Source organism: Ananas comosus, unplaced genomic scaffold, assembly GCF_001540865.1.
Source record: "Ananas comosus cultivar F153 unplaced genomic scaffold, ASM154086v1, whole genome shotgun sequence".
NCBI classification, from domain to species: Eukaryota; Viridiplantae; Streptophyta; class Magnoliopsida; order Poales; family Bromeliaceae; genus Ananas; species Ananas comosus.
The window spans coordinates 178,508-204,323 of record NW_017892583.1 but is presented as its reverse complement, the minus strand read 5'-3'; the positions used below and the strand labels follow the sequence as shown (position 1 = coordinate 204,323).

The window sequence follows — 25,816 nt, the reverse complement described above, 5'->3', positions numbered from 1 at the left end:
GAGTGGTGGCAGGTATCACTTTGATTTCTGGCATTAGAGTTCGCACTCTTTTTGATACCGGTGCATCACATTCCTTTGTTAGCCGAGCATTTGCATTATTGCATGGTCTAGAGTTAGGAGCGTTGTCTCAGGCACGAGAGGTGCAGATCCTCCGACCATGTCTTGCAGGTTACGGAGTGTTGTTGGTCCTGTCCGGTGCAGTTAGACTCTTGGGTCATGCCCGCAGACCTGTTGGTGTTAGGGCAGCTACAGGACTTCGACGTAGTGCTCGGTATGGATTGGCTGGCGCGGTACTATGCTACGATCGACTGTGGAGCGAGGACGGTGACGTTCCGCGAGCCAGGCCAGGAGGAGTTTACTTTCAGAGGCTGCAGGAGCACGCTGTTTGCCACCTGGATATCTTCGGCGAGGGCTCGACAGATGCTGAGCAGTGGGTGTATCGCTTTCCTAGCGACAGTTGTGGAGGTACCTACGGCGGCGCCGAGACTCGAGGACATCCCAGTAGTCCGCGAGTTTTCGGATGTGTTTCCCCCTGAGTTGACGACGTTGCCGCCGGAGAGGGAGATTGAGTTTGTGATTGATGTAGTTCCTGGAACTGCACCAATCTCAAAGGTACCTTACAGGATGGCACCGGCAGAGCTGAGAGAGCTAAAGGCGCAACTTCAGGATCTGATGGATAGAGGGTTTGTGAGACCCAGTGTGTCGCCTTGGGGAGCGCCGGTGTTATTTGTAAAGAAGAAGGATGGTTCGCTCAGGTTATGTGTGGATTACCGGGAGCTGAATAAAGTGACCATCAAGAACAAGTATCCTCTGCCGCGCATTGATGATCTATTCGATCAGCTGCAAGGATCTTGTGTCTTTTCGAAGATTGATCTCCAGTCAGGTTACCACCAGCTGAGGGTGAGGGCCGAGGATGTTCCCAAGACGGCTTTTCGGACTCGGTACGGGCATTATGAGTTCACGGTGATGCCTTTTGGATTGACGAATGCCCCTGCCGCATTCATGGATTTGATGAATAGAGTGTTCAAGCCGTTCTTGGATAGGTTTGTGGTAGTCTTCATCGACGATATCCTGATTTACTCCCGGAGTGATGCTGAGCATGAGGAGCACTTGAGGATTGTGCTACAGCTTCTGCGCAAGAAGAAGTTGTATGCCAAGTTAAAGAAGTGCGAGTTCTGGCTACGGGAGGTTGCTTTCTTGGGTCATGTGATTTCAGCTGAGGGCGTAGCAGTGGACCCGAAGAAGATTGAGGCGATTCGAGATTGGCCTAGACCGACGACGGTTACTGAGGTGAGGAGTTTCCTTGGACTGGCAGGATATTACCGTCGGTTTGTGGAAGGCTTTGCGAAGCTTTCCACACCCCTCACGCGCTTGACGCGGAAGGGGATTCGTTTTGTCTGGAGCGACGACTGTCAGAGGAGCTTTGATGAGTTGAGATTGAGGTTGATGTCGGCTCCTATCCTTGCCCTTCCTGTTATGGGCGAAGGATTTGTGATCTACAGTGATGCATCGCACAGTGGACTTGGTTGCGTACTGATGCAGCATGGTAGGGTGATTGCTTATGCTTCACGGCAGTTAAAGGATTATGAGCAGAATTACCCTACGCATGACTTGGAGCTTGCAGCGGTGGTTTTTGCTTTGAAGCTCTGGCGGCATTACTTGTACGGCGAGCACTGCGAGATTTTTACTGATCATAAAAGTCTCAAGTATCTGTTCACCCAAAAGGAGTTGAATTTGAGACAGCGCCGGTGGTTGGAGTTGCTGAAGGATTATGACATCAGTATCCAGTATCATCCCGGCAAGGCGAATGTGGTGGCAGATGCGTTGAGCAGGAAGGCAGTGCAGAGCTTGAGTATGTTGATCACTCGGCAGAGACCGTTACTCGAGGAGCTGAGACGGCTGGGACTCGAGGTAGTGTCTCCTGGGTTTACTGCGAGATTGACGTCTATGATCTTACAGCCCACTCTGTTGGACAGGATTCGAGAGAAACAGAGTGGGGATCCACACTTGTCGAGGATTCGAGAGCAGCTTGAGAGGGGACAGGCCGAGGGCTTTGTTGTGGACAGTTCGGGAGTACTGCGGTACAGGGACCGACTGTGTGTACCTATGGATTCAGAGATCCGAGAGGACATCTTGAGAGAGGCTCACTGTTCACCTTATACGGTTCACCCCGGTGGAACCAAAATGTATAAGGATTTAAAGGCTCAGTTTTGGTGGAATGGAATGAAGAGGGACATTGGTAGATTTGTGGCTCAGTGTCTGACTTGTCAACAGGTAAAGGCCGAGCATCAGGTACCTGCTGGCAAGCTTCAGAGTCTACCAGTGCCCGAGTGGAAATGGGAGCAGATCACGATGGACTTTGTCGTCGGATTGCCGAGAGCACAGGGTGGTTTTGATGCGATTTGGGTGATAGTGGACAGACTGACCAAGTCTGCTCACTTCCTACCAGTGCAGACCACTTGGTCCAGAGAGAGACTCGCTCAGTTGTACTTGGATGAGATAGTGAGGTTGCATGGCGTGCCCACTTCGATAGTATCCTGACCGGGACCCGAGGTTCGTATCGCACTTCTGGAGGAGTCTTCAGACAGCCTTGGGCACTCAGTTGCATTTCAGCACGGCGTTTCACCCACAGACAGATGGTCAGTCAGAGAGGACCATTCAGACTCTAGAGGACATGCTGAGGGCATGTGTCTTGGACTTTGGAGGAGGGTGGTATCGGCATTTGAGACTGGTTGAGTTTGCGTACAACAACAGCTATCAAGCGAGCATTCGGATGGCTCCGTTTGAGGCGTTGTATGGACGCAGATGCCGATCCCCTTTGTTTTGGAGTGATGTGGGTGAAAGGAAGACGCTTGGGCCTGAGATTCTGATTGAGGCTGAGGAAAAGGTAAAAGAGGTACGCCGGCACATCTTAGCAGCCCAGAGTCGACAGAGGAGCTACGCCGATACACGGAGACGAGACTTGGAGTTCCAGGTGGGAGATCATGTTTTTCTTAAAGTCTCGCCGTCCAGAGGGATTCGCCGATTTGGTGTACGTGGAAAACTTAGTCCACGTTTTGTAGGCCCTTTCGAGGTATTGGAGCGAGTCGGGCCAGTTGCTTACAGGATTGCTCTACCACCACGGCTAGCCGGCATTCATGATGTGTTCCACGTCTCGGCTTTGAGGAAATATGTGTTTGATCCCTCCCACGTGATTGACTTCACTCCACTTGAGATTGGTGAGGATCTGAGATATGAGGAGCGACCGTTGCGGATTCTTGCTCGGGAGACGAAAGAATTGCGCAATCGGGACATCCCGTATGTAAAGGTGCAGTGGAGCAATCATGAGGAGCGGGAGGCGACTTGGGAGCCCGAGACGGTGATGAGGGAGGCCTACCCCTACTTGTTCGAGTCCTGAGTTGAGGTACGTTCCAGTTTCGCGGACGAAACTCTTTGTAGAGGGGGAGGGTGTGAGACCCAGTTTCTGTCAGTGGGGACTTGTCGACAGCTCTGGAGAGTGTCGAGACAAGCCCGAGTTGCGTTGGCGTCAAATAGACGCGAAACGGACTCCGTTTGACGCGAGGGCAGCATTCTGTGTGAAAATCTGCGAAATTGCAGGATTTTTACTCTGTTGTACCGGTACAAGGTTGTGCTGTACCGGTACAACCATCATGGAAAGACGCTTGCTGTACCGGTACAAGGGGCCATTTGTACCGGTACAGAGCGTGCGACAGAACTCAGATGCTCTCGGGTTTGGCCTTGTACCGGTACAGCAATCCGTGTACCGGTACAAGGGAGTTGGTGGAGGGCTAAATCAGTAAAATTCCACCTCGTTCATGTCACCCTCTTTCCCTCTCTCTATTTATCTGTGGATTGGGCTGAGAGAGAGAGAGTTTTCACCATCTCCTCTCCCTCTCTCTCTCTCTAGGCCGATCGTGAGCACGGTTGAGGACTTCGTCGCCGACGTCGCGCCGCGAGCCGTTCGAGCACACGTGTTGCCGGGGCGCTGCGAGGAGGCCGGGCGAGGGTGCGTCTTCGCCGTTCCTGTCGCCGCACCGCTGTTCATCGCTGTTGAGGTAGGTAATTTGGTCGCAATTACCTCGAGTACCTCAACCATCTTCAAACCGAGCAATGTGCTGATTTTCACAGATTTCCTGCGTCGACTGTTAGTATTTCGGCTCGTTCTCCGCGTAGGAGCGTCGGATCGCGACGAAACTTGGTTCATTGGATTCTAGACTGCGAGAGGATTCCACAGAGCCCTCATTTACAATTTTTGGACAAGGTTAGCTTGGTCGAAACTGAACCTTTCTCAGCTGCTATGAACGGGGACTGAATTGTGGACTTTTGTCGTCTTAGCTTGGCGTTGGCTTGGCGACCGGACTTGGAGATCCCCGATTGATCCAGCAGAGTTCCTTCTAGGCCGAGGCTTCGTTTGCTGCCAGGAAATAGCACTTTAGGTGGGTTACATCGGTTTTACTCCTAAGTATTATTAGTCGACATGTATAAATCGTGATTTCTACAATAGTTTAGCTCAAATTCATGGATTATTATTAGAATGCAAAATCTGAATTTGCGAGCATATTTTATTAAGTAATTAGATTATACATGTTGGACTTGGAAATTGAATTAGGAGAAAACTTGCGATTTGGACCTGTCACCAGTTTTAACTACCTGATTTAGCTCTAGGAGCCGTCAGAAAATTGTACTGTCGCAGTTTCTTCGAGACGAGTACTCCAGGTAGTTTAGAATGTATTTACACTCGTGCTGGTTCGCCGAGTGGATTTTTACAGGGTCGTTCAGGTTCCGGACTGTTGGGTGCCGTCAGAGTTGACGGTGGACCCGTATCGCCTTTTTTGGCGTCAGTTTGTGCCGAGGGCACGTTACCTGTTGGTTGTTAAACCATTTAGAGTCGATTACTTGACTTGGCTAGTTGGAGCCTGATTGAGCTCGACAGAAATACGCTGCATACTCGGTTGGGTAGCGCCCACGAGTGCCACTCCGGAGTCAGGCTTGTGCTTTTGCGTTGGTGTCGCTCATGCCAGTTGGACTTGCTCTCCACAGACCAGCTAGTGTGGATAGAGCCTGATAGTCGCAACGGGGCAGGGACGGGTGTGTTCACAGTCCCAGGGACGGGTATGTTTACAGTCCCAATTGGATTGGGTCAGATTTGACATTTCCTACAGTTGGTTAGTGTAGAGCATGATAGTGTAGTGATTGATAGCGGTAGAGTGTACTTCCTGCTTTTCCTACTATTCTTGCTCCCTTCTGTAGACTTAGTGGGTGACCGATGTTGTTTTGGGCGGTACCCACTGAGGACTACTTGTTTTTACAGTAGTTCTCACGCCCAGTTGTTACTCTTGTTTTGCAGAGCCACAGGTTTCGGCTGTTGCGCCTTCCGCGGATCAGGATCGAGGCAAGGGCGTCGCGAGCTAGAGCCCTACCCGACTGACAGAGCTAGAGGCACCCCCCTACTGCAGGTAGATGTTTTGTTGAGTTTATGTACATAGCTTACTTAACTCGCCAGTGCGGGTAACTCTGTATTTTGGACTTGGACTATGTATATGAAACTCAGTTGTTTAGCTTCTGTTTATTGAGCAGCTCTATACTACTGTTTGTAGTATTGTATATTCTACAGGTACTTTTAACGCTTCGTATACAAGGAGAAAGTCCATTGTATACGGCGGATTTGTCGGCGTGCCCGGGGAAAACGAGACATCCGGGGCGTGACAACAAATGTAGAAAAAAAAAATAGAATTTTTTTGTTTTCACTTCTCCTTTATGGAAAATGAAAAGTTCGATCATAAAAAATCACAGTTTTTATGTCCACCCTTACGCAATCCACGAGGCGGTGTGAAATAATATAGACTGTGTGGAACCTAGTGTATAGTATATGTATATATATATAGTGTAAGACTACTATACTTTTGAAAATATATACTTTCAACTTTTGAGTCCTTAAACTCTAGAGTTTACTAGTTGATTGTGGTAATAATATGAATCTGATCGCCTAGAAGTTAAAAATTGGTGCTTTTCCAGAGCCATAATAACTCAACCTATATATAGAATTCAGTTACTATAGGACGGATACTTTTCATCCTATTAGTTTTTTCTTATGATAAAAATTTCGAATTGATAATCGGAATTGTTAAAGTTGATATAGAATATTTAAAATGTTTAAAAATTAAATTTCATAATTTTTAGAAATTATTTATATAGTGATCAAAAAATTGCAAAATCGACAGTTTTTTGCCTATATGAGCCGTTTGCTTGTTTAACAGTGTAGAATAATCCAAACAACTTAAATTTTGAATAGAAAATTTTTTATACTATTTAGGTGATATTTGATAACTCCTCCGATCATGAATTAAGGAAGTCTAATCTCTATTCTCATAAGATTATTTGTTTTAGACCGTTTATTTTTCGACTCTTGGACTTGATAATAATTTTTTAAAAATTATAAAATTCAATTTTTAAATATTTTTAATAGTGTAGATCAATTTCTACGATGCCGATTATCAATTTAGAATCTTGATCATCCAATAGTATTCTGATTTTTCATAATATTCTAAATACTATTCTCATGCCATCAATAGTATCAATACTATTCTAAATTGATACTAAATAGTACTATTCTAAATTGATATTAAATACTATTCTCATACTATTAATAGTATTTTAGCTCTACTATATATAGAGAGTATAGCTATTATACTCTTATCGGTATAATCAACTTCGTACTCATAAGTCGTTTTCAATGATAGAATTTTTGAATTGACGATCCATACCATAAAAATAATAGAGCATTTGAAAAGTCTAAAAATAAATTATAATTTTCGACATCATTTCGTTACAACAATAAGAACTAAAAAACAATTTTTAATGACTGTATAGAATGTCTAGCTAGTTAACGGTGTAAAAAATTCGAAATACGATTGAATTGATCAGAAAAATATATTATACAAGATAAGATTTTAAACCCAATCTTAAATAAAAAAATCTAAGTTCTATCTTTAGGAGGTGTTCAATTTTTGAATCGTCATATTATACCCCTAATGGACATTATATATCAAAAAATTATCGAAATTTATTTCTAAAATTCAAAATACATAAGATCGTATTAAACATGGCGGACCGTCGAATCGGAACTCTTAATACTAAAAAACACATCATAAAACAAAGGCTAATACTTATAAGTATCTTAAGTACGCCCTATCATACTATATAATATAAGAGCGAGAGAGAGAGAGAGATAGAACGCTAGTCTCTATACTATCTATATATCTGGCTCTGGTATAGTCCATCCATTTTACGACTAGTTAAATTAATGATCCATATCGTTAAAATTGATCTATGGGTACATATATAAATTATAGTAGCCAATTCACTCTCTCTCTCTCTCTCGCTCCTCTCATCTATATAATATCTCTCTCATCTCTAATATATATAATATATGAAATACCGTTTATAGTAGAAAAAACTATTAACTAATTTCTTTTGACCCTTGGATGTCTAATATGCGTTTTAATAGTATAGAAAATATATTTACATCATTATTTATTGACCTTTGATTGTAAGAGTTATTGGGGGTTGATGAAAATAGGAGAAATCCAAGTGAAAAAAATTGATTATAAATATTATTTATAATTGTAATATAGCAAGTGAATCATCTAATTTTTCTAAAATTGAAACAAAGGGTTTTCCGTGCAAAAAGTCTTTTTGAAACCAAATGGAAGAAAGAACAAAAAAATATTTTTCCATATACAAATTTTTTTCATACCAAATGATTTCAAATATTTTTTCAAATTAAACTCTTATATAATATATATATATATATAATATATAGAGTACAGCTAGAAACATTGTAAAAAGTATCACAAGGATCCACGTTTTAAAGCCCTTCGATGGAAGATGAGGTGATAAGTGTAGGTGGATAGGTGAATAGTGTTGATCAAAGCTATAATATCAAAAAGTAGATCAATGTTAAAACACAACAATACCACTTCGTATAACTTAAAAATATTCTAGCCCGCACTTCATATATATATAGTATAACTTCCGAGGATGCTTCTATATCAACACCACAACAACACACACACACACACACACACACACAAACCTTAATATCTCTATTATGAGATTATAAGGGGTGCAATGTACCTAGGGATGCAAACGGGGCGAATCCGGGGGCGGGAGAGTTCCCCCACCTCCCGCTTCATTTCTTATCGGGGCGGGTTACTTTTCATTTTATTTTTGGCTCCCACTTACCGCTCCATTCGGGGCGGATCGTGGAGGGAGCCAGATTTTTTACGGATCGGGACGGATTAAGGAAGAAAAGAGTCTCCCACCTCCCGCTCCATTTACTTGGCGGATCGGGGCGGATTCGGGGCGGGTTATATTTTTTTATATTTTTTGTTCCCACTTACTACCCCATTCGGGGCGGATCGGGGCGGTGCTCCACCAACCCAGATCCATTTACATCCCTAAATGTACGAGATGTCCACATACTCCCGGTGCAGGTAATAGTTTCTCACTAATTCCCAGACATTGAGACATGTGTACCCACGCAGGGGCATTTCGGGCATGCCGGCGAGATGCTCGGGCCTGCACGGGGGGCAGTTTGGTAATTTCGAAGGACGGAAAAGTGTGGGGCCCGCCCATGTCACTTCTGGAGGGTGGATGTGGACCATATATGGTGTTGGGGGTGGGGCTGCGCGGGGTGTTCCGAGATTTACGCAAAACACAGCGAAGGTGAAAAGCGACGACAAGCCGGCCGAGGCGGGCGCACATCGACTTCGCTATCCCACCGTGATCCGCCCTGCCGGCTTTCCACCCTCACTGGAAAATTTCAAGGTAAAAATGTATACAATTTAGGAAAAACTTCAAATACCACTCCTATAATTTTACACTTTCTCACTTTAGTACCCTGTAATTTAAAATATATCAATTTAGAAATATTTTATTTTTAGTTTTTTATTATCAATTCTACTAATTTATTTCGTTAAATCAATGACAAAGTTAAAACTAAAAAAATACTAAAATGAATATTCGATAAATCTAGATGAGGTATATCTGAAGATTTTTTTATATAATTTAATGAAATAACGAAAAAGCTGACGAAATGATAAAAATAAAACCACAGGGCATTAACTTGATACATTTTAAACCATATGGTATTAAAGTGAGAAAGTGCGAGATAGCAGGGATAGTATTTGAAGTTTTATCATCTATTTAGATTTTAAAATAAATTTTAAATACTATTCCTATAGTTTCACACTTTTTTATTTTAATATTCTATGGATTAAAGTGTATTACTTAAGTATTCTGTAGTTTTATTGCATGCCGTTAAACTTTTGTTAAATATATACAAAAAACTTTAAATAATCCTATCCTATGTATTATCGATTATTTAACTTTCGTATTATGGGTTTACCGAATTACTTTATTTAAATACTCCTGTATTTTAACTTGTCACTGATAACAAAAAAATTAAAAGAGAACGAAAAGAGAAAAATAAAATCATAGAAACGAAATCATATATTGTTAAACAAAAGTACAAAAAAGAAAAGAACGAAACCATAGAGGTGATTTATATACGAATTGAAATCTCTTCCCGACAAAGTTTTCCAAATCAAATTAATTTGATTTGAGCCTAAGTCATACATTTTAAACTACGGATTTTTCCAAATGCTACAATTATAAGTTAACATTAGAATACATAACAGTGAAAATACATATAATTTATTTGAACTGTATACCATTTTGAACCGATTATTTAACCTTTTAAAATTTTGATTGTACTATCTAAGTTTTTAATTTTATTGTCACTTTAATTCTTATTTTATACTCGGATCAAATCAGATGCTAATGTCAAATCTCATTCCACCAATTTCCACATCACATGCTAACCAAGTACATTATCAAGTTAGATGAATGAAAGATATATTTTATTTCCTAAAAAGAAATAAAAAAAAAAACATATATAATATATTATAAAATCATAATTGATCAGCGAGCTAATTAGCTATTAGATCACATCTCAACCTTGCTTAAATTATAATTTAGGCATCTATTTTTTTTTTTCCAAGTTCTTTTTATAGAAATCATGCAATATGAATCTTTTTCTTTAGGATCTAAAATACCTCCATGTGTGTTGCGTCAAAGTGTAATAAATATTTGGTGTTAATTGGGTGTGACAATTAAGCCACGTGCCTTGCACATGCATGGGAGGAGAGTTAATTAAGTTATGTATAAGTAGCTTATGTTAGCATACTCAAATGTCATGCAATATTTTTTTTGGGTTAATTTCATACAGATTTCTATAAATATAATGAATAATAACAAGTATATTCTTACAAAGTTAAACTTTTATATATTGTTCTTGCAAAAGTTAAATATATCCCTCTGATTTGTTACCGTTAAAGAACTGTTTATATTTTCAATTTTGCCATTATAAATATATCCCTTAAAAAGCCATAACAGTATCATATAAAAGGATAAAAATATCAAAAACTAATCATGATTAAGTATTTAACTTATGATTAATTAAAATTTTCTAACGGATTCTAACGATAGAAATATATTTGAAAGCATCATGACTTTTATAGAGACAATATATAAAAGTTGAGCTAATTCCCCCCTCTTTTTTTTTATTCTTTAATGGCTGTAGTCATTGACCGTACCTCCTTGAACACTCCACTCATCTAGTTATCTTAGTTGTAATACGCATACTGGAGTAACTTTTTTAATATCAACTCATATATACCGACCGTCCCTAGCGCAAGTAACAAAGGACTTGGTGGTTGGTACTCGAGGTCTCAAGTTCGAATTCTAGTTGATTCATATTTTCAGCTAAGTTTATTTCTAAATGAAATAAACCAAGCGGGTAATATGCTATTTATTTCTAAAAAAAAAACTATCAGCTCGTGTATATATATATATATATTACAGTTAGAGCATGGGACACAAATTCTAAATTTTATTGAACGCACATACGAGCTGTTTCTTTTACTTAATTCGCTACTATTGGTATGATAATATGTTACATAATATGGTTTAAACATACAACACGGTCTAATTCATGAGTTAAGGGCGCATTTTCTACAGTTTGGTGTACAGAATATTTTCTGTATTTGGGGACTGCAGAGAAAATGTCCTTTCAGGAATGGATTTTTCATTTTTAAAGGGTTACGCGAATTCCAAAGCGTACTCTACTCTCGGAGAAGGCTGGTGGGTTTGGCCGGCTGCACTTAATGCAGCCACTTGGTGCTGATTTAGGCATCTTTGTTGTATTCAAAATGCATGCATCATCTGTTCACTCCTTCATAGAATTTAGGATAAACTTCAAATACCATTTTGTAGTTTCATTTTTTTTTATTTTAGTATTTTATAGTTTAATATGTATCAATTTTATATTTTATGGTTTTATTTTTTTACTTTTCGTCAGCCTTTTCGTTAACTTTTTATTAAATCATATATAAAAATTTTCAGATACCTTATCTATAGTTTATCGAATATTCACTTTAATACATTTTAATTTTAATTTTATCACTGATTTAACGAAAAAAATAGTTAAGCAAATAATAAAAAAAAAAAAATCACAGAGTACGAAAGTGATGCACTTTAAATCACAGAGTACTCAAGTGAGAAAGTGCAAAACTATAGGGGTGGTATTTAAAGTTTTTCCTAAAATTTAATTACCATGATGACATCTTCTCTTCCAGTGGAATCAACTCACCAGTTGGCAAGGGAAATGTTTTGCCTTTTTTTTCAAATAAAAAATTTATATAAAAGGGAGTAGGAATGGATGATGAATTACTCAGATATACTTAATGACAAAGGATAAAAATTAACAGTAACTATTTTTTTTTATTTTTATTTTGTGTAATTTATATGAAGATGTTTTTTTTATGTTTGGTTGAATTGCATGCTGACTCATATTCAATTATGACAAAGAATGAAAGAAATCTATTTTAGAAAATGGTAAAAGATAACAGCACGAAATACCAAGTTTGGCTTTTGGGTCCCACAAAAATAAATTTTTTTTTACATAATATTAATGTGTTATCAAACTCTTATTATAGTACTCTGAACTACATGGATAAACCAATTAAATATTTTAATATTACAAATGCCAATGCATTAATAGCATAAAACTATAACATTACGAAAAAAAAAAAACATGGGGATCATTTTGAATTCAATATTTGTCCTATTTTGCTGATATTCAAATTTTCTGTTTGGATGAAAAATGCGGTAAAGTGAAATAGAGGGAGGGGGCGCAATTTGTGATTAGCCCACAAATTCTCTGCAGTTTCGGTATGCAGAAAATTAGTAATTGACACATGCGATTTACTTTCAAATAAATAATTAAGTTAAATAATATTTAGAAATTTTGAGTGCACTAAATGATGGGAAAATCATCTTCTCCAGTTATAGATAATGGTGTCCAGCCAGCTCTCACATCATCACCATATCATTTTTAGTGTGGTGTGGTAGTCTTGGTTGGTAGAATGGCTCTTTATTGTTTCCTTTTAATTCCAAGACATTATTCAACCTTTTTAGACTTTTTTTTTCCTTTAAAAAAGAAATAAAAAACTTTGGTGGCCAGTTGCATTCTTTGTTTTTTGGATTTAATAGTTAGGGAGTTAACTAAAGGTGCCCTTAGACCGGATTCTGGATAGTTGATATAATATGCCCGTACATTAAAAAAAAATGGATAGAAAAAAAAAATCTACCTATTTAACTTCGGATTGGGTCCAGATCTGAGTACTTTAAGTTAATAATATACCGATCGTATCTATTTGAGCAGGTCTGGATAGTGACTACCCGTATACTACCCGCTTAAGACCGGGTGTAGATTGTATACGGATCGGATTTAAATCGGGTACGGATACCCGTATGCATATATTTTTTATAAACTTTATTAAATTCTTTATGGACAAATTATAAACCTCTCACTGTAAAAAAAAACTGGTGTTCTAATTAGTTGTATCTAGTCCAATAAAACTCGCTCAAAAGTAAACAGCTAGAATAAAAAAAAAATAAGTAAAATAAAAAAAAAGTAAACGAAGCGATTAAAGTTTTCACTAGAATGAAAATATACAGAGACCCTTCATCTATAAGCCATATTGAAATTGAACCCTCAACTTCAATTTTTTTTAATTTACTATTAGGTATTTCACCGGATCCAGGTCCGTGCCCGGTTCAGGGTCTAGATTTGGAAAATCTTCCGAACCCTATCCATTAGAAGATCGGATTCACGTCGGGTCTAAGTCGGATATGAATATAAAGTATTCGGACCCATACCCCAAGCTTTAATGGATAATTTTTTTTTACTTATATACTATCCATATTTTACTGTATCCGATTCCGGTCTGGGTAGGGTCCGGATAGGATATAGTATATCGGGTATTTTGGATATCTTTAGGGTGCGTTTGGTTTGCGCTATCTTTTAAAGATTGCTAGTTATCCAATGGGAATAAAAAAATATGACGGAGTTTGGCTAAACGCACTAAGTAATCTAGTTGGTAATATTGGATTCATTTGGGAATAAGGTTCACCCCAAAGTACTAATCTCATTCCCTTGAGGGAGGATGGGTATCCTCATATTAATAGATTGGGCTAATCATAATATGTTTAATCTCTTTCTTTCTTCTTATCCGCCGGCTAATTGATATTATTTTTCTTTACACTCTAACCTTATATCTCTCTCTAAACTTATTTTTCTCTAAAATTCAACTTTTTTTCTCTCTCTAAACTAAGCTTTCTCTCTCTCTCTTTCTAAAATTCCAACTCTCTCACTCCCTCTAATTTCGACTATATTTTTCTTTCTATTTTTTTAATCATGCTCTCTCTCTCTAACTTATACTCTCTCTTTTTTGTAAAAAGATGTTGAAACTTTTGATAACATTATATAAAATTAAATAAATAAATAAATTAATTAATTGTATATTTTTTTAATATTAAATAACATGGCTAATTAATATTACCGTGCGAACCAAACACAGGAATTTCACATTCTTAATAATAGAATGAATAGGAATAAAATTCTCGGATATCTTTTATTTCTAGTAATCTTTCATAATGCGAACCAAACGCACCCTTAGAGTTAACCACATGCGCCCTACTCGCAAAGAATAGAACATATTTTTGTTATCAATTAAGTCACCCTAGTCCAACTTATTATTACTTTTATCTAATTTGTCAAGAAAATGGAATTTTAACTTTGCCTAATTGAAGGCTTAATTATAATATATATACTACACTATAGCTTGGAAGTGTTTTTTTTTTCACGCTATACTACAGATATTATTTCCAAATACATTATTAAATTATCCTCTCTTTTTTTTTCAATCTTTACATTACAAGTAATAAATCCATGATCCTAAATAAAAGCTATTTATTAAAAAGGTGCGGCTTAAAAGTAGCAAAGTATATATTCAGTTTGTTTTGACAAGCAAAAGTAAATAGATAAACATAATAGAAAAATAGTTGAAAGCAAATTGATAGAATCCTAGATGGCCAAAGCTTTGGCATAAGATAGGATTTATTCAATCTTATAATCCTAGATTGCTCCAAACAGAAGAATGGAATTGAATAAATCCTATCTTATGCCAATCCAATCCAATTTAATCCGGTTCTTATGATCCCATCCAATCTAATCCCAGTGCCAAACATGCCCCTAAGAAATTTTAAGGAAAAAAAAACGTAGCACAGCAAAAAAAAATAAATCTAAAATCACATAGAGAATGATGAAAAATAATAGTTTAATGGGGACTTCGAAAAAAAGAAGGTACAATGTTGTAAATTAAGTAATTCTAAAGAGCAGTTTAGTAGAGTGTTATCAAGCCTAAAAGAATATGTAAAATCAGATTGTTTACATCGACAATTAAACTTCAAATAAAGATGTAATTGTCAAAATATTGCTATGATTGATTAACAAGAACTTTATGTGTCTATAAAGAATCAGTAAGTATCATTTGATTTCCAATCCAAAGAATATTTATTTCTCCAATTATTTTTTCTAAAAAATAAGACCCTATTTGCGATTGCTTCGTCAAAAGCAAGCGGTTATATGCTTTCTCGCAGCGCAGGTTCTTCTGACAACATAATCCCAAACAGGGCCTTAGTTGTGTCCAGTTCTACATCCAATTTGACCCCTAATTAATCAAGAAAGTTTATCATCTTAGTTTCATGCTCTCGAAGAAGAAAAAAACTAAAACTAATAAGTGTCTTTTTTTTTATGTTTTTTTCTCCTACAGTAAAATATAGGGTGATTCATGTCAAATTAACCAAACTAACAGGAGTCAAACCTTACATTTCCAGGAAAACGCTTAAATGGTAGTTCACATTGAGTTCACATGGCTTAAGAGCAAAGCTTAAAAAAGACATCAAGCTATTTTGCTTAAAGGTCCCCTGAGATCTTGGCTATATAATGCTATTAGATCCAAAGGAGTTAAGAGCAAAAGTATGTAAAAATATGCTTCTATCTTTTTCAGTGGGACAGCAGATAAGGCAGAATCCATTGCATGCGATAAGAAGTCGCACAGATGACGCTAAATAAGTTAAGATATAATTTCTGTCGTCTAACCAGAATACAGAGAAGCACATCATTTTTAATCTTCATTTAAACCCCTCTATAACTTCTTACAAAAGCCAGAAGCCAGATGCTCAGATCTTCCATATACATCTAGCTTCTGCTACTCAAATACAGAATTAGAGATATTGTTCTAAAAGTCGAGCCAAACAGGTACTCAAGCAGGATATTGTAACAATATTTTCTCATTGAAAAGTGGTGTAACTAATTTCAAAGGCATTGAATAAGGATATTTGAGAGAAATTCCAAAGAACTTTAATGTAATAAATAAATATGTAATAAATGTGACGACTACAAGTATCCAATGATTTTTAACAAATAAGAGGAAAGAATAAAAAGAGAGAGAGAACAAAAATACCTCTTGTGTTAGATTCTCTACCTTTGGTGGCAAAAAACAGCATTACATGAAGAATCTGCATCTATTAACCACATACCGAGAGTTTCGAGCTCCTCCTCAACTGAAGCCGGTTGCATATCCTGGGGCAAGATGATCAAATTCTTTCCACTATTCAGAGTGGTATTATACATGTTATTAACTCCTAATTTCACGGCAATGGCCTTTTCATCCAATCTCCGCAACCTTAAATCACCCCTCGCTTCCAAAGCTTTGTTAACAAAGTACATGAAATTGTTGCCACCTATCGTAGACTTGCTTGCTTGTGCCGCCACCATAGAAACTAGACCATCAATCCAAAATTTCAGAGAAGTTGGAGAACTTTTAATAAATAACAACCCCAAGTCTCTTGCAGCTAAGAAGTCGTACAATTGATCTGATGGCTCAGGTAATTTAGCGCTAATTGGTATCATATTCCCATCCATTAACCATAAGTTATACCGTGATTCCAGGCAATTCTTTACCAAATGGGCTTTAACCAAGATTTCCTTCATCAAATCTGTCCCAGAAATTTCAAGATTTAACACTGAGTTATGGCTTTTAATGCTGTGAATCAATCGATTCGCATCAATTACTGCATATCCTCTTCTTGCGAGGTCATCTATAAACTCTGGATCGTCAACAATGAGAACAAAGTTCTCCATTCCAACCTTGCCAAGATGGCAAATCAAGTTTCTAACAATCCTCTTTTCAGTCCCATACAAGCTTATAATTATAATAGTTTTCTGCTTCTGCAAAGAATCTAGTACAGTACCAAGTTCATCGAAGCTCCTAACGATTCTCCCAGGATGAACTTCTTTGAAGCAGAAATCGAACCATTTTAGATTACTCAAGGGTGGAAGTTTCCACAAATCAAAATTGAGCGAGCTTTCATCCAGTAAATTGGAATCGGGACCAACACTTCTCCCATAGTTCACACCTGCATCCCTGTGTGAGATGCTTAGGGCCCTTTCTTCCTGAAAGTTTGTGTAGATATTGAAGTATCCTCGCGAATGGACAAATTTGATGAACCAGGGGGTCCATATTTTCTCACCCATCCTTTTGTACCATCCTGTAGTCACCTGCAAAAAGTAGGATTAAAAAAATATTGCAATTGAACAATCAACATGCGTGAAAATGAAAAGATGAGAAGAAATGTTTGTCAACATGAAGTTCAGATAATGGCAAAATTACAACGCATTTAGGTCCCACTTTTCAGAGAAACTTAGTTTTGTTCAAACTTAATAAGATTACCATGCCTTGAAGAATGGGTTTCACTCCTTTGGCTTTGTGTATATCGTACCACAACCGGAACTCCTTCCATGGTTTTGGAAAGAGAAGTTGACCCCATGTGCCGACCATCTGATATAAGAAAACCTGGATGTCACTGTCCAACTGCAATTTGTTTCCATGTTTACCTATTTACGAATGGGAACAATAGGTTAAAAGTAGCAATCAGTGCAAAACAGCTAATTAATAATCTGATAGTGGAGCAAAAGCTGCAACATTTTATTAGTAAGACTGAAAAGAAATAAACACCGGAAGAACAGTACTCATATTTGACAAAAAACAATTGATTACCACATATTTTTACAAAGAAATTTCAGAGAAGATATGATTTTACTACAAATTTGATGCCAAGCATTCAAAACAAGAGTGTTCATGAAATTTTGCAAATAAATATAGGACAAGTAAACCCTACTACTAAGGACAATGTCAAGTGCCTATACCGCTATGTGATCCTTATTGTAACAAATGATCTTCATATCACCTACGGTATTTCAAATATTTGATGGACTAACATTTCAAATGTTTGATGTATTATACTGTAGAGATCGACTGCATGAAAAATCTATCAATATTAGGAAAATTACAAATTCAAGTGATAGGTTACTTAAAAGCACAATTGCCTGGGCCTTGAAGATTTTAGTAGATTGGAGATCTTAGTAGAAGTGTTGCAACTATTTACGGGCGAGTAAATTTAAGATGTTCAAGATCAACCAACTTGCACTTAGGCTCCATTGGGATTGCGGAGAGATTGTGTTACATACGGTTGGAAAGTACGATAGAAAAATACCCTATTTATTTTCGAATGTAATATTGTGTTCCACTTATTGTAATAAGTCGGTTACGATATATTTTCTGCGTTCCCACTGGAGAATGCAGAAGCATATTTCTATATGCTTTCGCCCCAACTTCATTTTATTTATTAGCGTTAGATGGACCCCAATACCAAACGGGCCCTTAGACTTGACGACCCATCAGCTCTATTACTCATTCACATCTATGATGCAATACATACTATTTCTCCAAACCATGCCATGTGATGCAATCTTTCTCAAGTCCAGGTGGAACAGAACAAAAGCCACATGATATTCATTTTGCTAAGTATGATCAAACAAATGTTGTGCAGGGTTCTTCCAACACCTGAATCTCCAAAGTAAACAGCAAATGTGACCTTCAGAACTAACAATTAATGGGATGCCAAAAGAGTTTCTTCCCAAAATGCCTTTCTTCCCAAAATGCCAAAAAGGTAAAGCAAAATTGTTTGCTCAGTGAATCAAATGAAGACCGGCCTCTAGAATCGAAAAGGAATGCATCTATACTACAATCAATGCACTAGGAGTTGGCCCGGATTGTTAAATTTCTTCTAAAGGAGTTTAACAATAGGAATGTTTAATCTTGTCTGTCATAAGAACATATAAAACATTTCCTAGTTGGATCAACATTAAATAAGGTTGGATTGAACAATGTACAAGTTACATGAGCTTTCTTGTGTTAAATAGGCAAATGTATGGAATAAATATTGAGGTTGACTAGATTCAAGGTTACTTAACTTTGTTCAGGAAAAAATGACTTTATTTTCCTCTATTAATCTTCAAACTTTTACTGTCTCTCCATTGTTTTTCCTAATATTTTTATTGTGCAAAATTGCAAACTTGATATATAACATGTAAAATTACCAACGAACGTGCACAAAATAGAAGTAGTCTCATACAGAGAAAACTATTACACACTAAAATCAGCTAAGCAGTGGACCGGTGGTTGAAGACTCGAAGAAACGAAGAAATGTACCTTCTATCTCAACCAACTTCCTACCACGGTTAAAAATCAAGACAAACCAAAAGAATATTCCTTTAATGTTTCAGGGATGTAACAAATCCAGCCCACTAGTACTAATAACTCCTTAGGCCGGGTTATTACATTTGGTATTAGAATCAAATAACCGACCGGAAATGTGAGATGGATCTCACATTGCCTAGTGATCTTGGAACGCCTAGTATAGGGAAAGTTTGTGACAGCCAATAGTCCTACATCGAATAATGTGGGAAACTATAAAAGTCCTGCATGTGACTAGAATTTTAATACCAATAATTGGTCTTAAGCATTTAGAGTCAATGGTTTCAGCCTAACGAGTTATTAATGCCAGTGGGCTGGGTCGTTACAACAAATGCATAAACTTATCTCTCATACATAGTAGTGCTACCGAATTAAAGAATTAAATTTCCTCATAGATTCTACTAATTGAAGTCCTTATTTTCACGTCCCTCATTCCTCCTAATATCTTCAAACTGTCCATAACAATCAAAACTTATCGCACAAACCTCGCTAACCATCATAATCCACTAACCAATCATTCAAAATATATTTAATCATTACAACTTGCGAAACGACATCAATTGGATGAACTCCAATTTGATCAATACAACCAAGTCAACCTAAGAGGAGCGAGTCTTCCAATAACCAAAATTTAACACAATTTGGATAGAATTGAACACCAAATCACAAAAGGAGAGATGAACAGTTGCGGGCATTACCGGCCACGAACCTCGGCCGCTGCAGCGATGCTCCGAAGACCGAAGGGCTATAGTTCGCCTTGTCATAGTAATACTTCAGGATCAGCCCCTTCAGGTACCTATAGTAGAGCGGCGAGAGCTCGAGGTCATCCTCAACGACGAAGGCGAACTCGTCGTCGGAGCTCGGCCACCACGCCTCCAGCCACTGAGCCTGGAGCCCGGCATTGGCGGTGCGGTAGTGCAGGAGCTTCGGCCCGTGCGGCCACGGGAACGCGTCGGCGAGGTCGAGGACGCGACGCGCCGCCTCAAGCCTCCGATCTACGACATCGGATTCGTTGGTTGGATTGGCGACGTGGAAGTGGTCGAGGAAGAGGTGGAGGCCGACACGGTCGCCGCCGTAGTCGGCGGCGAAGAGGGATCGGAGGCAGCGGCGGAGGGAGTCGGGGCGGTCGAAGGCGAGGACCTTGATGAGGAAGGTGAAGTTGCTAGGGTTAGCGTAAGGGTTAGGGTTTGAGGAGGGGAAGGGCAGGAGGGAGGAGGAGGAGGAGTGGTGGTGGTGGGAGGGGAGGAGGAGAAGGGCGGAGAGGGAGAGGAGTAGGAGGAAGAGGAGGGGGAAGAGGAGGGGGCCTCTACGGCGGTGCATTAGGGTTAGGGTTTGGGTTAGGGTTTATGGGGCTCTTGTTCGGATTTCGCCATTGGAGGAGGAAGAGAGAGATCTTGGTCGGGACTCGGGGCGGAGAGTGGTCGTGTGGATGCACTGCGGAAGGGTCCGAAGCTAAACGGGAAGTGTAGATTTTGCAATTTGGTCCTCCAAATCTTCGAACGTTACAATGTAGACCTTAAAACTTTGATTATTGGCTGCTTGTTAATCATTTGGTTGATGAAATAGGTAATAGATGAGCGAGTCCAACAGAAAACTTAAGGATACCTTAAATATTGTAAGTTTGTAACACTACAATAGTCCAACATCAGAATAAAAGCGGCATCTATTAATCTAAATACATCTAAGTGTTTTCACCCCCTTGTTATAAGATCAGTGTTTCAATCTTTTTCGCTTCTCTAATGTTCGAGATACAAATGTACAAGAAGATCCATGAAGTTCACATCAAGCAGAAAGGTAATCATGCATCAAACATCATTTTTTAGTATTGCAAAAACGCAGAAACTAGTTTTGCAAACTTAACTAGTGTTGGGGCAATGAATAACCTCAAAACTTCTGCATTTTGTTTCTTTCTGAACATATCTGGTATCACTAATAATTCATCTTTCTCCCACATCCGCAAATTAGAAAATCAAAACTACAGTCGTTCCCAGAGAAAGCAAGAAATTCGCAATACAACTCGTACTTGAGTCTATTCAAAGACACGAACACAACACAGTTAAGAAATTCTGTTAAAAACATATAACTCGAACGTAACCCGAACTTATGCAATCTAAATTACTCAACTAGTACAAATAGGAGACTCTTTCATAAGATACTACAAGTGGAAACATTCTTTCCCTGTTTCTGCAGGATAAACATCATCAATTGTATAAATATCACCTTTGCATTGGATTGGATGCATAAGAAGATGGAAACAAAAGGGAACATCCGATTTTATCGAAAGGGTACATACATGGCCGATCCTAAAACAAAGCTCGACCCAAAATTATTGGGATGGCAAAAGAAAAGCATAAACCCACCAAACTCACTAAACATCTCCAGCATAAATTATCCGAGTGTTTGATTGAAGAGAGATTTTTAGAACCTCAAAATGAATTAAGACATGTTACTGAGTAGGTTTTGGGGATTTGTTTTGAAGTATGTTGTCGGGAAGGATCAGCTCGGGCGGCACCTCACGAACCACTCCGATCATGGAATCATACTCCTCGTCCCTACGTGCGAACTTCTTGCGGAGCACCTTCTCGAACTCGATCTCATCAAAAGATTTAGCATTCTCCGCGGCATGAACCTGGGCCAGGTTGGAATAGTTGGTTGCGGACTGGGTGATAAAAGCAATCTCTTCTTCAGTGAGCTTCCTCAGAAATTTTGCAGGATTGCCTCCCCATACCTGATTTTATAAGATATCAAATATACTCATAAATCAATCAAGAATCAATAGGATAAAAAGTAATCTTAATCTTTTGCTCAAGGGAATCATGTTACAAATAGATAACAAAGCCCGGTTTTTCTTTTTTTTCAGATATCTACGAAATGACAAGCTTGAAGATCTCTAAAAGGCTTATCTTAGAAATTACTATTATTCCAAAAAAATCCCGATAAAAGGCTCCGTAAGGTACCCTCAAAGAGGTTCTCAAACCCATATAAACAGGTTTAGGAACACAATCTTCTCGAAACACAATGGATTGGTCATATATAGAGTCATGTTGTGACTTGGTTTACAAGAGTTTTAAGAAATAATTTAGATAGAGAACAGTTTTTGACCTCTCCACAAGGGATTCTGGTATTCTGCCTTACAAGGGCTCCAGCAGCAACCATTCCATTTTTCTCGACAACTACACCATCTAGCAGGGTTGCACCCATGCCAACAAATGCTTCATCCTCAACAGTGCATCCGTGTAACACGGCACTGTGACCTGTCAAATTAGGGCTCAGGAATATTAACAAAAAATCTTCTTAAAGCTAATGCTCTAAATCTAATTGCAATGCATCCTGCTTCATTAATATCAAATGCATATCTGGTAATTGCCTTACAATAAAAGAGTTCTCTAGGATCACCAGGAGCAATTAGTAAGTAGGAAACTATATCTTTGAGAGAGAGATTTTATTATGTAGGACAAATATGTATTGATTAATCAAGATAAAACTGTTGGCTATGAAAACAGCATACTTACCAATTGTAACATTATCACCAATGATGGTCGGCAAGACCTTCCCACTTAGGTTAGATTTTGCAACATGCACAAGAGAATTGTCTTGTATATTTGTCCCAGATCCGACACGAATGCTGTTCACATCACCTGAACAGAAATATAAAAGAAAGCATCAACATAGAGAATAGTATAAAGGAGAAGAAGAAAACAGAAAAGATATCAATAGAAAAGAGATGCTTGTGAAAGACAAATTACGAACAGCCAAATTATTATATGTCAATCTAAAATAAACAATATTTGCAATAATACAAGGAAACTGGGTTTCTAGGTTTAAGCATAAAATTTAACGAGATTGCTAAAGCTACAACGACTTGAAAGGTCTTAACTGGGGACACAACAGCTTCTCTGCTCATTATGAGATTGGTTATTTCCAAATTAAAAAGCCAGTAACGATAAAAAAGCCCCTCAGACTAAATCACAAATAACAGGAGTTATTCACAATATACTTCTACGAGATGACTGCATTTGTTTCTCAATTCTTTAAATTGTCAGCCAGTTGTATTGTTTATTAATGCGTTTTAACCTTGTTCCTTAGATTACACTTTAGTATATACATTTCTTTCTCGCGAGGTCTAGCATTTACATATTTGTGCTGATGAAAGAAACATGTTTTTTTAACAATAACCCATTCTGTAGCAACTGTTAAACTTTGTATAGTGGACTGAAAGTTGATAACAGAGAATTAGATACTTCTAGATTCTAAGTGCTTTATTTTATTGTTTAGTAATCCATACATATTCATTAGATCGATATCTTCTACTTGCTTTTCCATAACAGTTAGTTATTACTGGCTATTTTACTGTATAATACTAATTTTGCTGAAGAATACAACATATATATAAATAATAGAAATACATGGAGAAAGTTGGTTGATGCTAGCTAATTTACTAGAGAATGGTATGGTTGTTAGTCAAATACTTATCTATTTTGAGAAGAAAATACAATGACCCAGATACTTCTGAAAGTATTCTAACCTCACTGGTATGTATATGTGCACTACATATGTGCCACAGAGCCTTCCTACGCACATACTGCAACAACTTCAGAATGCAGGATGTTAATATATTCAGTCTTTGCAGGTAAAAGCTCACAAGTGTGGCATGTGAACACACAACACTTCCCCAAATTGAAGTGCTATATATCCATATTCTTCGAGTTTTATGTTCAGCAAGGACACAAGTTCCACATTCATTAACCTAAAGAAGCATTTAGAACATAAATATGATTTATTCTAGATTTCAATTCTCTAATTTGATTAATATTGTTTGAAATCATAAGCTCATATATATGAACCAGAAGCTTCTTTCTTCAGTTTTTGCATAAAGACTTCATTCATTCATCACCTTTGCAAATTGCAACTTCAGGCCACCTTCTTAGTTTCTGTAGAATTGAAACGCGCATTAAATTTATGGAATAAACCAACCCTCCACTCTTCTTTTTTCCAAATCAACTGACAAATGATAAATGAGAGACAAAAAGAACAGATGAATGAATATCACTAATAACAGACAAGGGGTCAGACCATCTGAAAAGCCATAACTAAGAGAGAGAATTAGAGACTATAAGTTGCATCACATACATGTATAATACATAGAGTAAGTGTTACACCAATATGAGGAACAGTTGCACACATACAATTATATTAGTGAGCAACTCTATGTTGATCCTCATTCCAGAGATATTGCATTGTATATTAGGAAACAGAGTGAACATTTTCAAAGATTATGTGTAATGAATCACACTTGAACATCTAACAGCTTTGCGCAAATTAAATGTGCAATGGATCTTGTTTGGATCCACAGAGATATTGCATATCTATGTAATCATATGTGTGGAATTGTTCTTTGTATGTGTGCGACTTCTACTCTTATGTCTCACATATATACCTAATACACCATTTGTACATATCAATAATGCAATAGCACAAATTATATGCGCAACCTATTTTCTAAATATGCAAGCAAGCAACTAAATGGGCCAGTGTAAAACAGGACACACTAAGTGTGCAACAGGCTGTAATACATATGTAATTGTACTTTTTAAGTGTTTTAATCAAAGCTTCATCCTCAACCAATGTCCATGGAATTGTTCCATTCCCAACCTACATCCATCTCACCCTCTGTAAGAACTTCCCCCCTCTTTCTTCATTTTATCCTGCAAGAGAGAGAGAGAGAGAGGTGGGAAACCCTTTTCAAGATGATATACACCTATGAGCTGCATTTACCAAGCTGCCGAAACTAGGTGTCTCATCTGTCCTACCATCTATTTAATCTTGAAGGGCAAGCAACCAAGCACAATCCATGGATGGGCTGATCAAAATCGAATTTCGTTGGTGGTGTCTCTTTTTTCTTTATTTGATGGGAATTAGAATGAGCGAAGAATAACTGAGGTAATGCTTTTCTTCCTAGTACACTCTTAAGGTGAAAATATGGGTGTAGCCAATTTCAACTTTAGCAAGAGTCAAGACCTTGGCAAGATTCTTTTTATTTGATTATGTAATTCAGAAAGCATGTAAGCCCCTTCCCTCAGAGTTTTGAGAATGTAGGTCTATCTAAGCGAGTGTATAGTCTTACCGAAAAAGATAATCTTATGAACGAAAAAACTTCGGAAGGATCATGCCAAAGGCACTTCAGTATCAAATAAAGACATGTGATACCAACTTAATCTGTAACGCCCCGGATTATTCGTTTTCCCCGGCACGCTAACAGACCCGCCGTATACATAGAAATTTCCCTTGTATACGAAGCGAAAGCTGTACTTGTAATCATACGACACTACAACCAGTAGTATAGAGCTGCTAAAACTAAAAGCATATATAAATAACACTGGTTCAACATACATACATAGTATCCAGATACAAAAACACTCGCTCCAGCGAGTTAAAATATCTGTATGTAAAAGAACCCAAAAACTATAATTACCTGTAGCTGGTATTCCTCTAGCTCTGCAGCAAAACTGGAAGGGCTCTAACTCGCAATACCCTTTCAACGATCAGTCTCAGCAGCCGCAACAGAAGGCTCTGCAAAAAGTAACCAACTGGGTGTGAGAACTATTGCAAAAAGAAATAGTCCTCAGTGGGTACCGCTACCAACCTCAGCGGCTCGCCTACTAAGTTTACAGAATAAAAGCTCAATGATAATAAAGGAACTGGAAACAATCTGCAGCTATATGACACTATACTATCATGATCCAACACTA

At 38.0% G+C, this 25,816-nt stretch overlaps 2 protein-coding genes and 1 long non-coding RNA gene across 4 annotated transcripts; 1 reads left to right on the top strand and 2 right to left on the bottom strand.

The window, feature by feature from the left end:
* The first annotated feature begins 3,700 nt into the window (after positions 1-3,700).
* LOC109705424 lies at positions 3,701-5,377 on the top strand. Its single transcript, XR_002214754.1, has 4 exons — positions 3,701-4,055; positions 4,129-4,261; positions 4,336-4,436; positions 5,348-5,377. It is a non-coding gene; the product is annotated as an uncharacterized LOC109705424 (long non-coding RNA).
* Positions 5,378-15,806: 10,429 nt separating this feature from the next.
* LOC109705426 lies at positions 15,807-20,529 on the bottom strand. Of its 2 annotated transcripts, none has more exons than XM_020226160.1 (3): positions 19,766-20,529; positions 17,207-17,365; positions 15,807-17,019 (listed from the first exon to the last, which is right to left on the bottom strand). In XM_020226160.1, the coding sequence occupies exons 1-3, from the start codon at positions 20,385-20,387 to the stop codon at positions 15,950-15,952; spliced, it is 1,851 nt and encodes a 616-aa protein (XP_020081749.1). In that variant the 5' UTR covers positions 20,388-20,529; the 3' UTR covers positions 15,807-15,949. The 2 variants fall into 2 exon arrangements, with proteins under 2 accessions (XP_020081749.1, XP_020081748.1); XM_020226159.1 differs by having other exon boundaries at positions 15,807-17,029; positions 17,202-17,365; positions 19,766-20,522.
* A 622-nt stretch (positions 20,530-21,151) lies between these two features.
* On the bottom strand, positions 21,152-25,804 carry LOC109705423 (gamma carbonic anhydrase 1, mitochondrial-like). Its single transcript, XM_020226158.1, has 6 exons — positions 25,799-25,804; positions 25,540-25,584; positions 23,962-23,998; positions 22,580-22,705; positions 22,170-22,321; positions 21,152-21,795 (listed from the first exon to the last, which is right to left on the bottom strand). Exons 1-6 carry the CDS (start codon positions 25,802-25,804, stop codon positions 21,514-21,516), a joined length of 648 nt encoding a protein of 215 aa, XP_020081747.1. The 3' UTR covers positions 21,152-21,513.
* Positions 25,805-25,816: the final 12 nt, after the last annotated feature.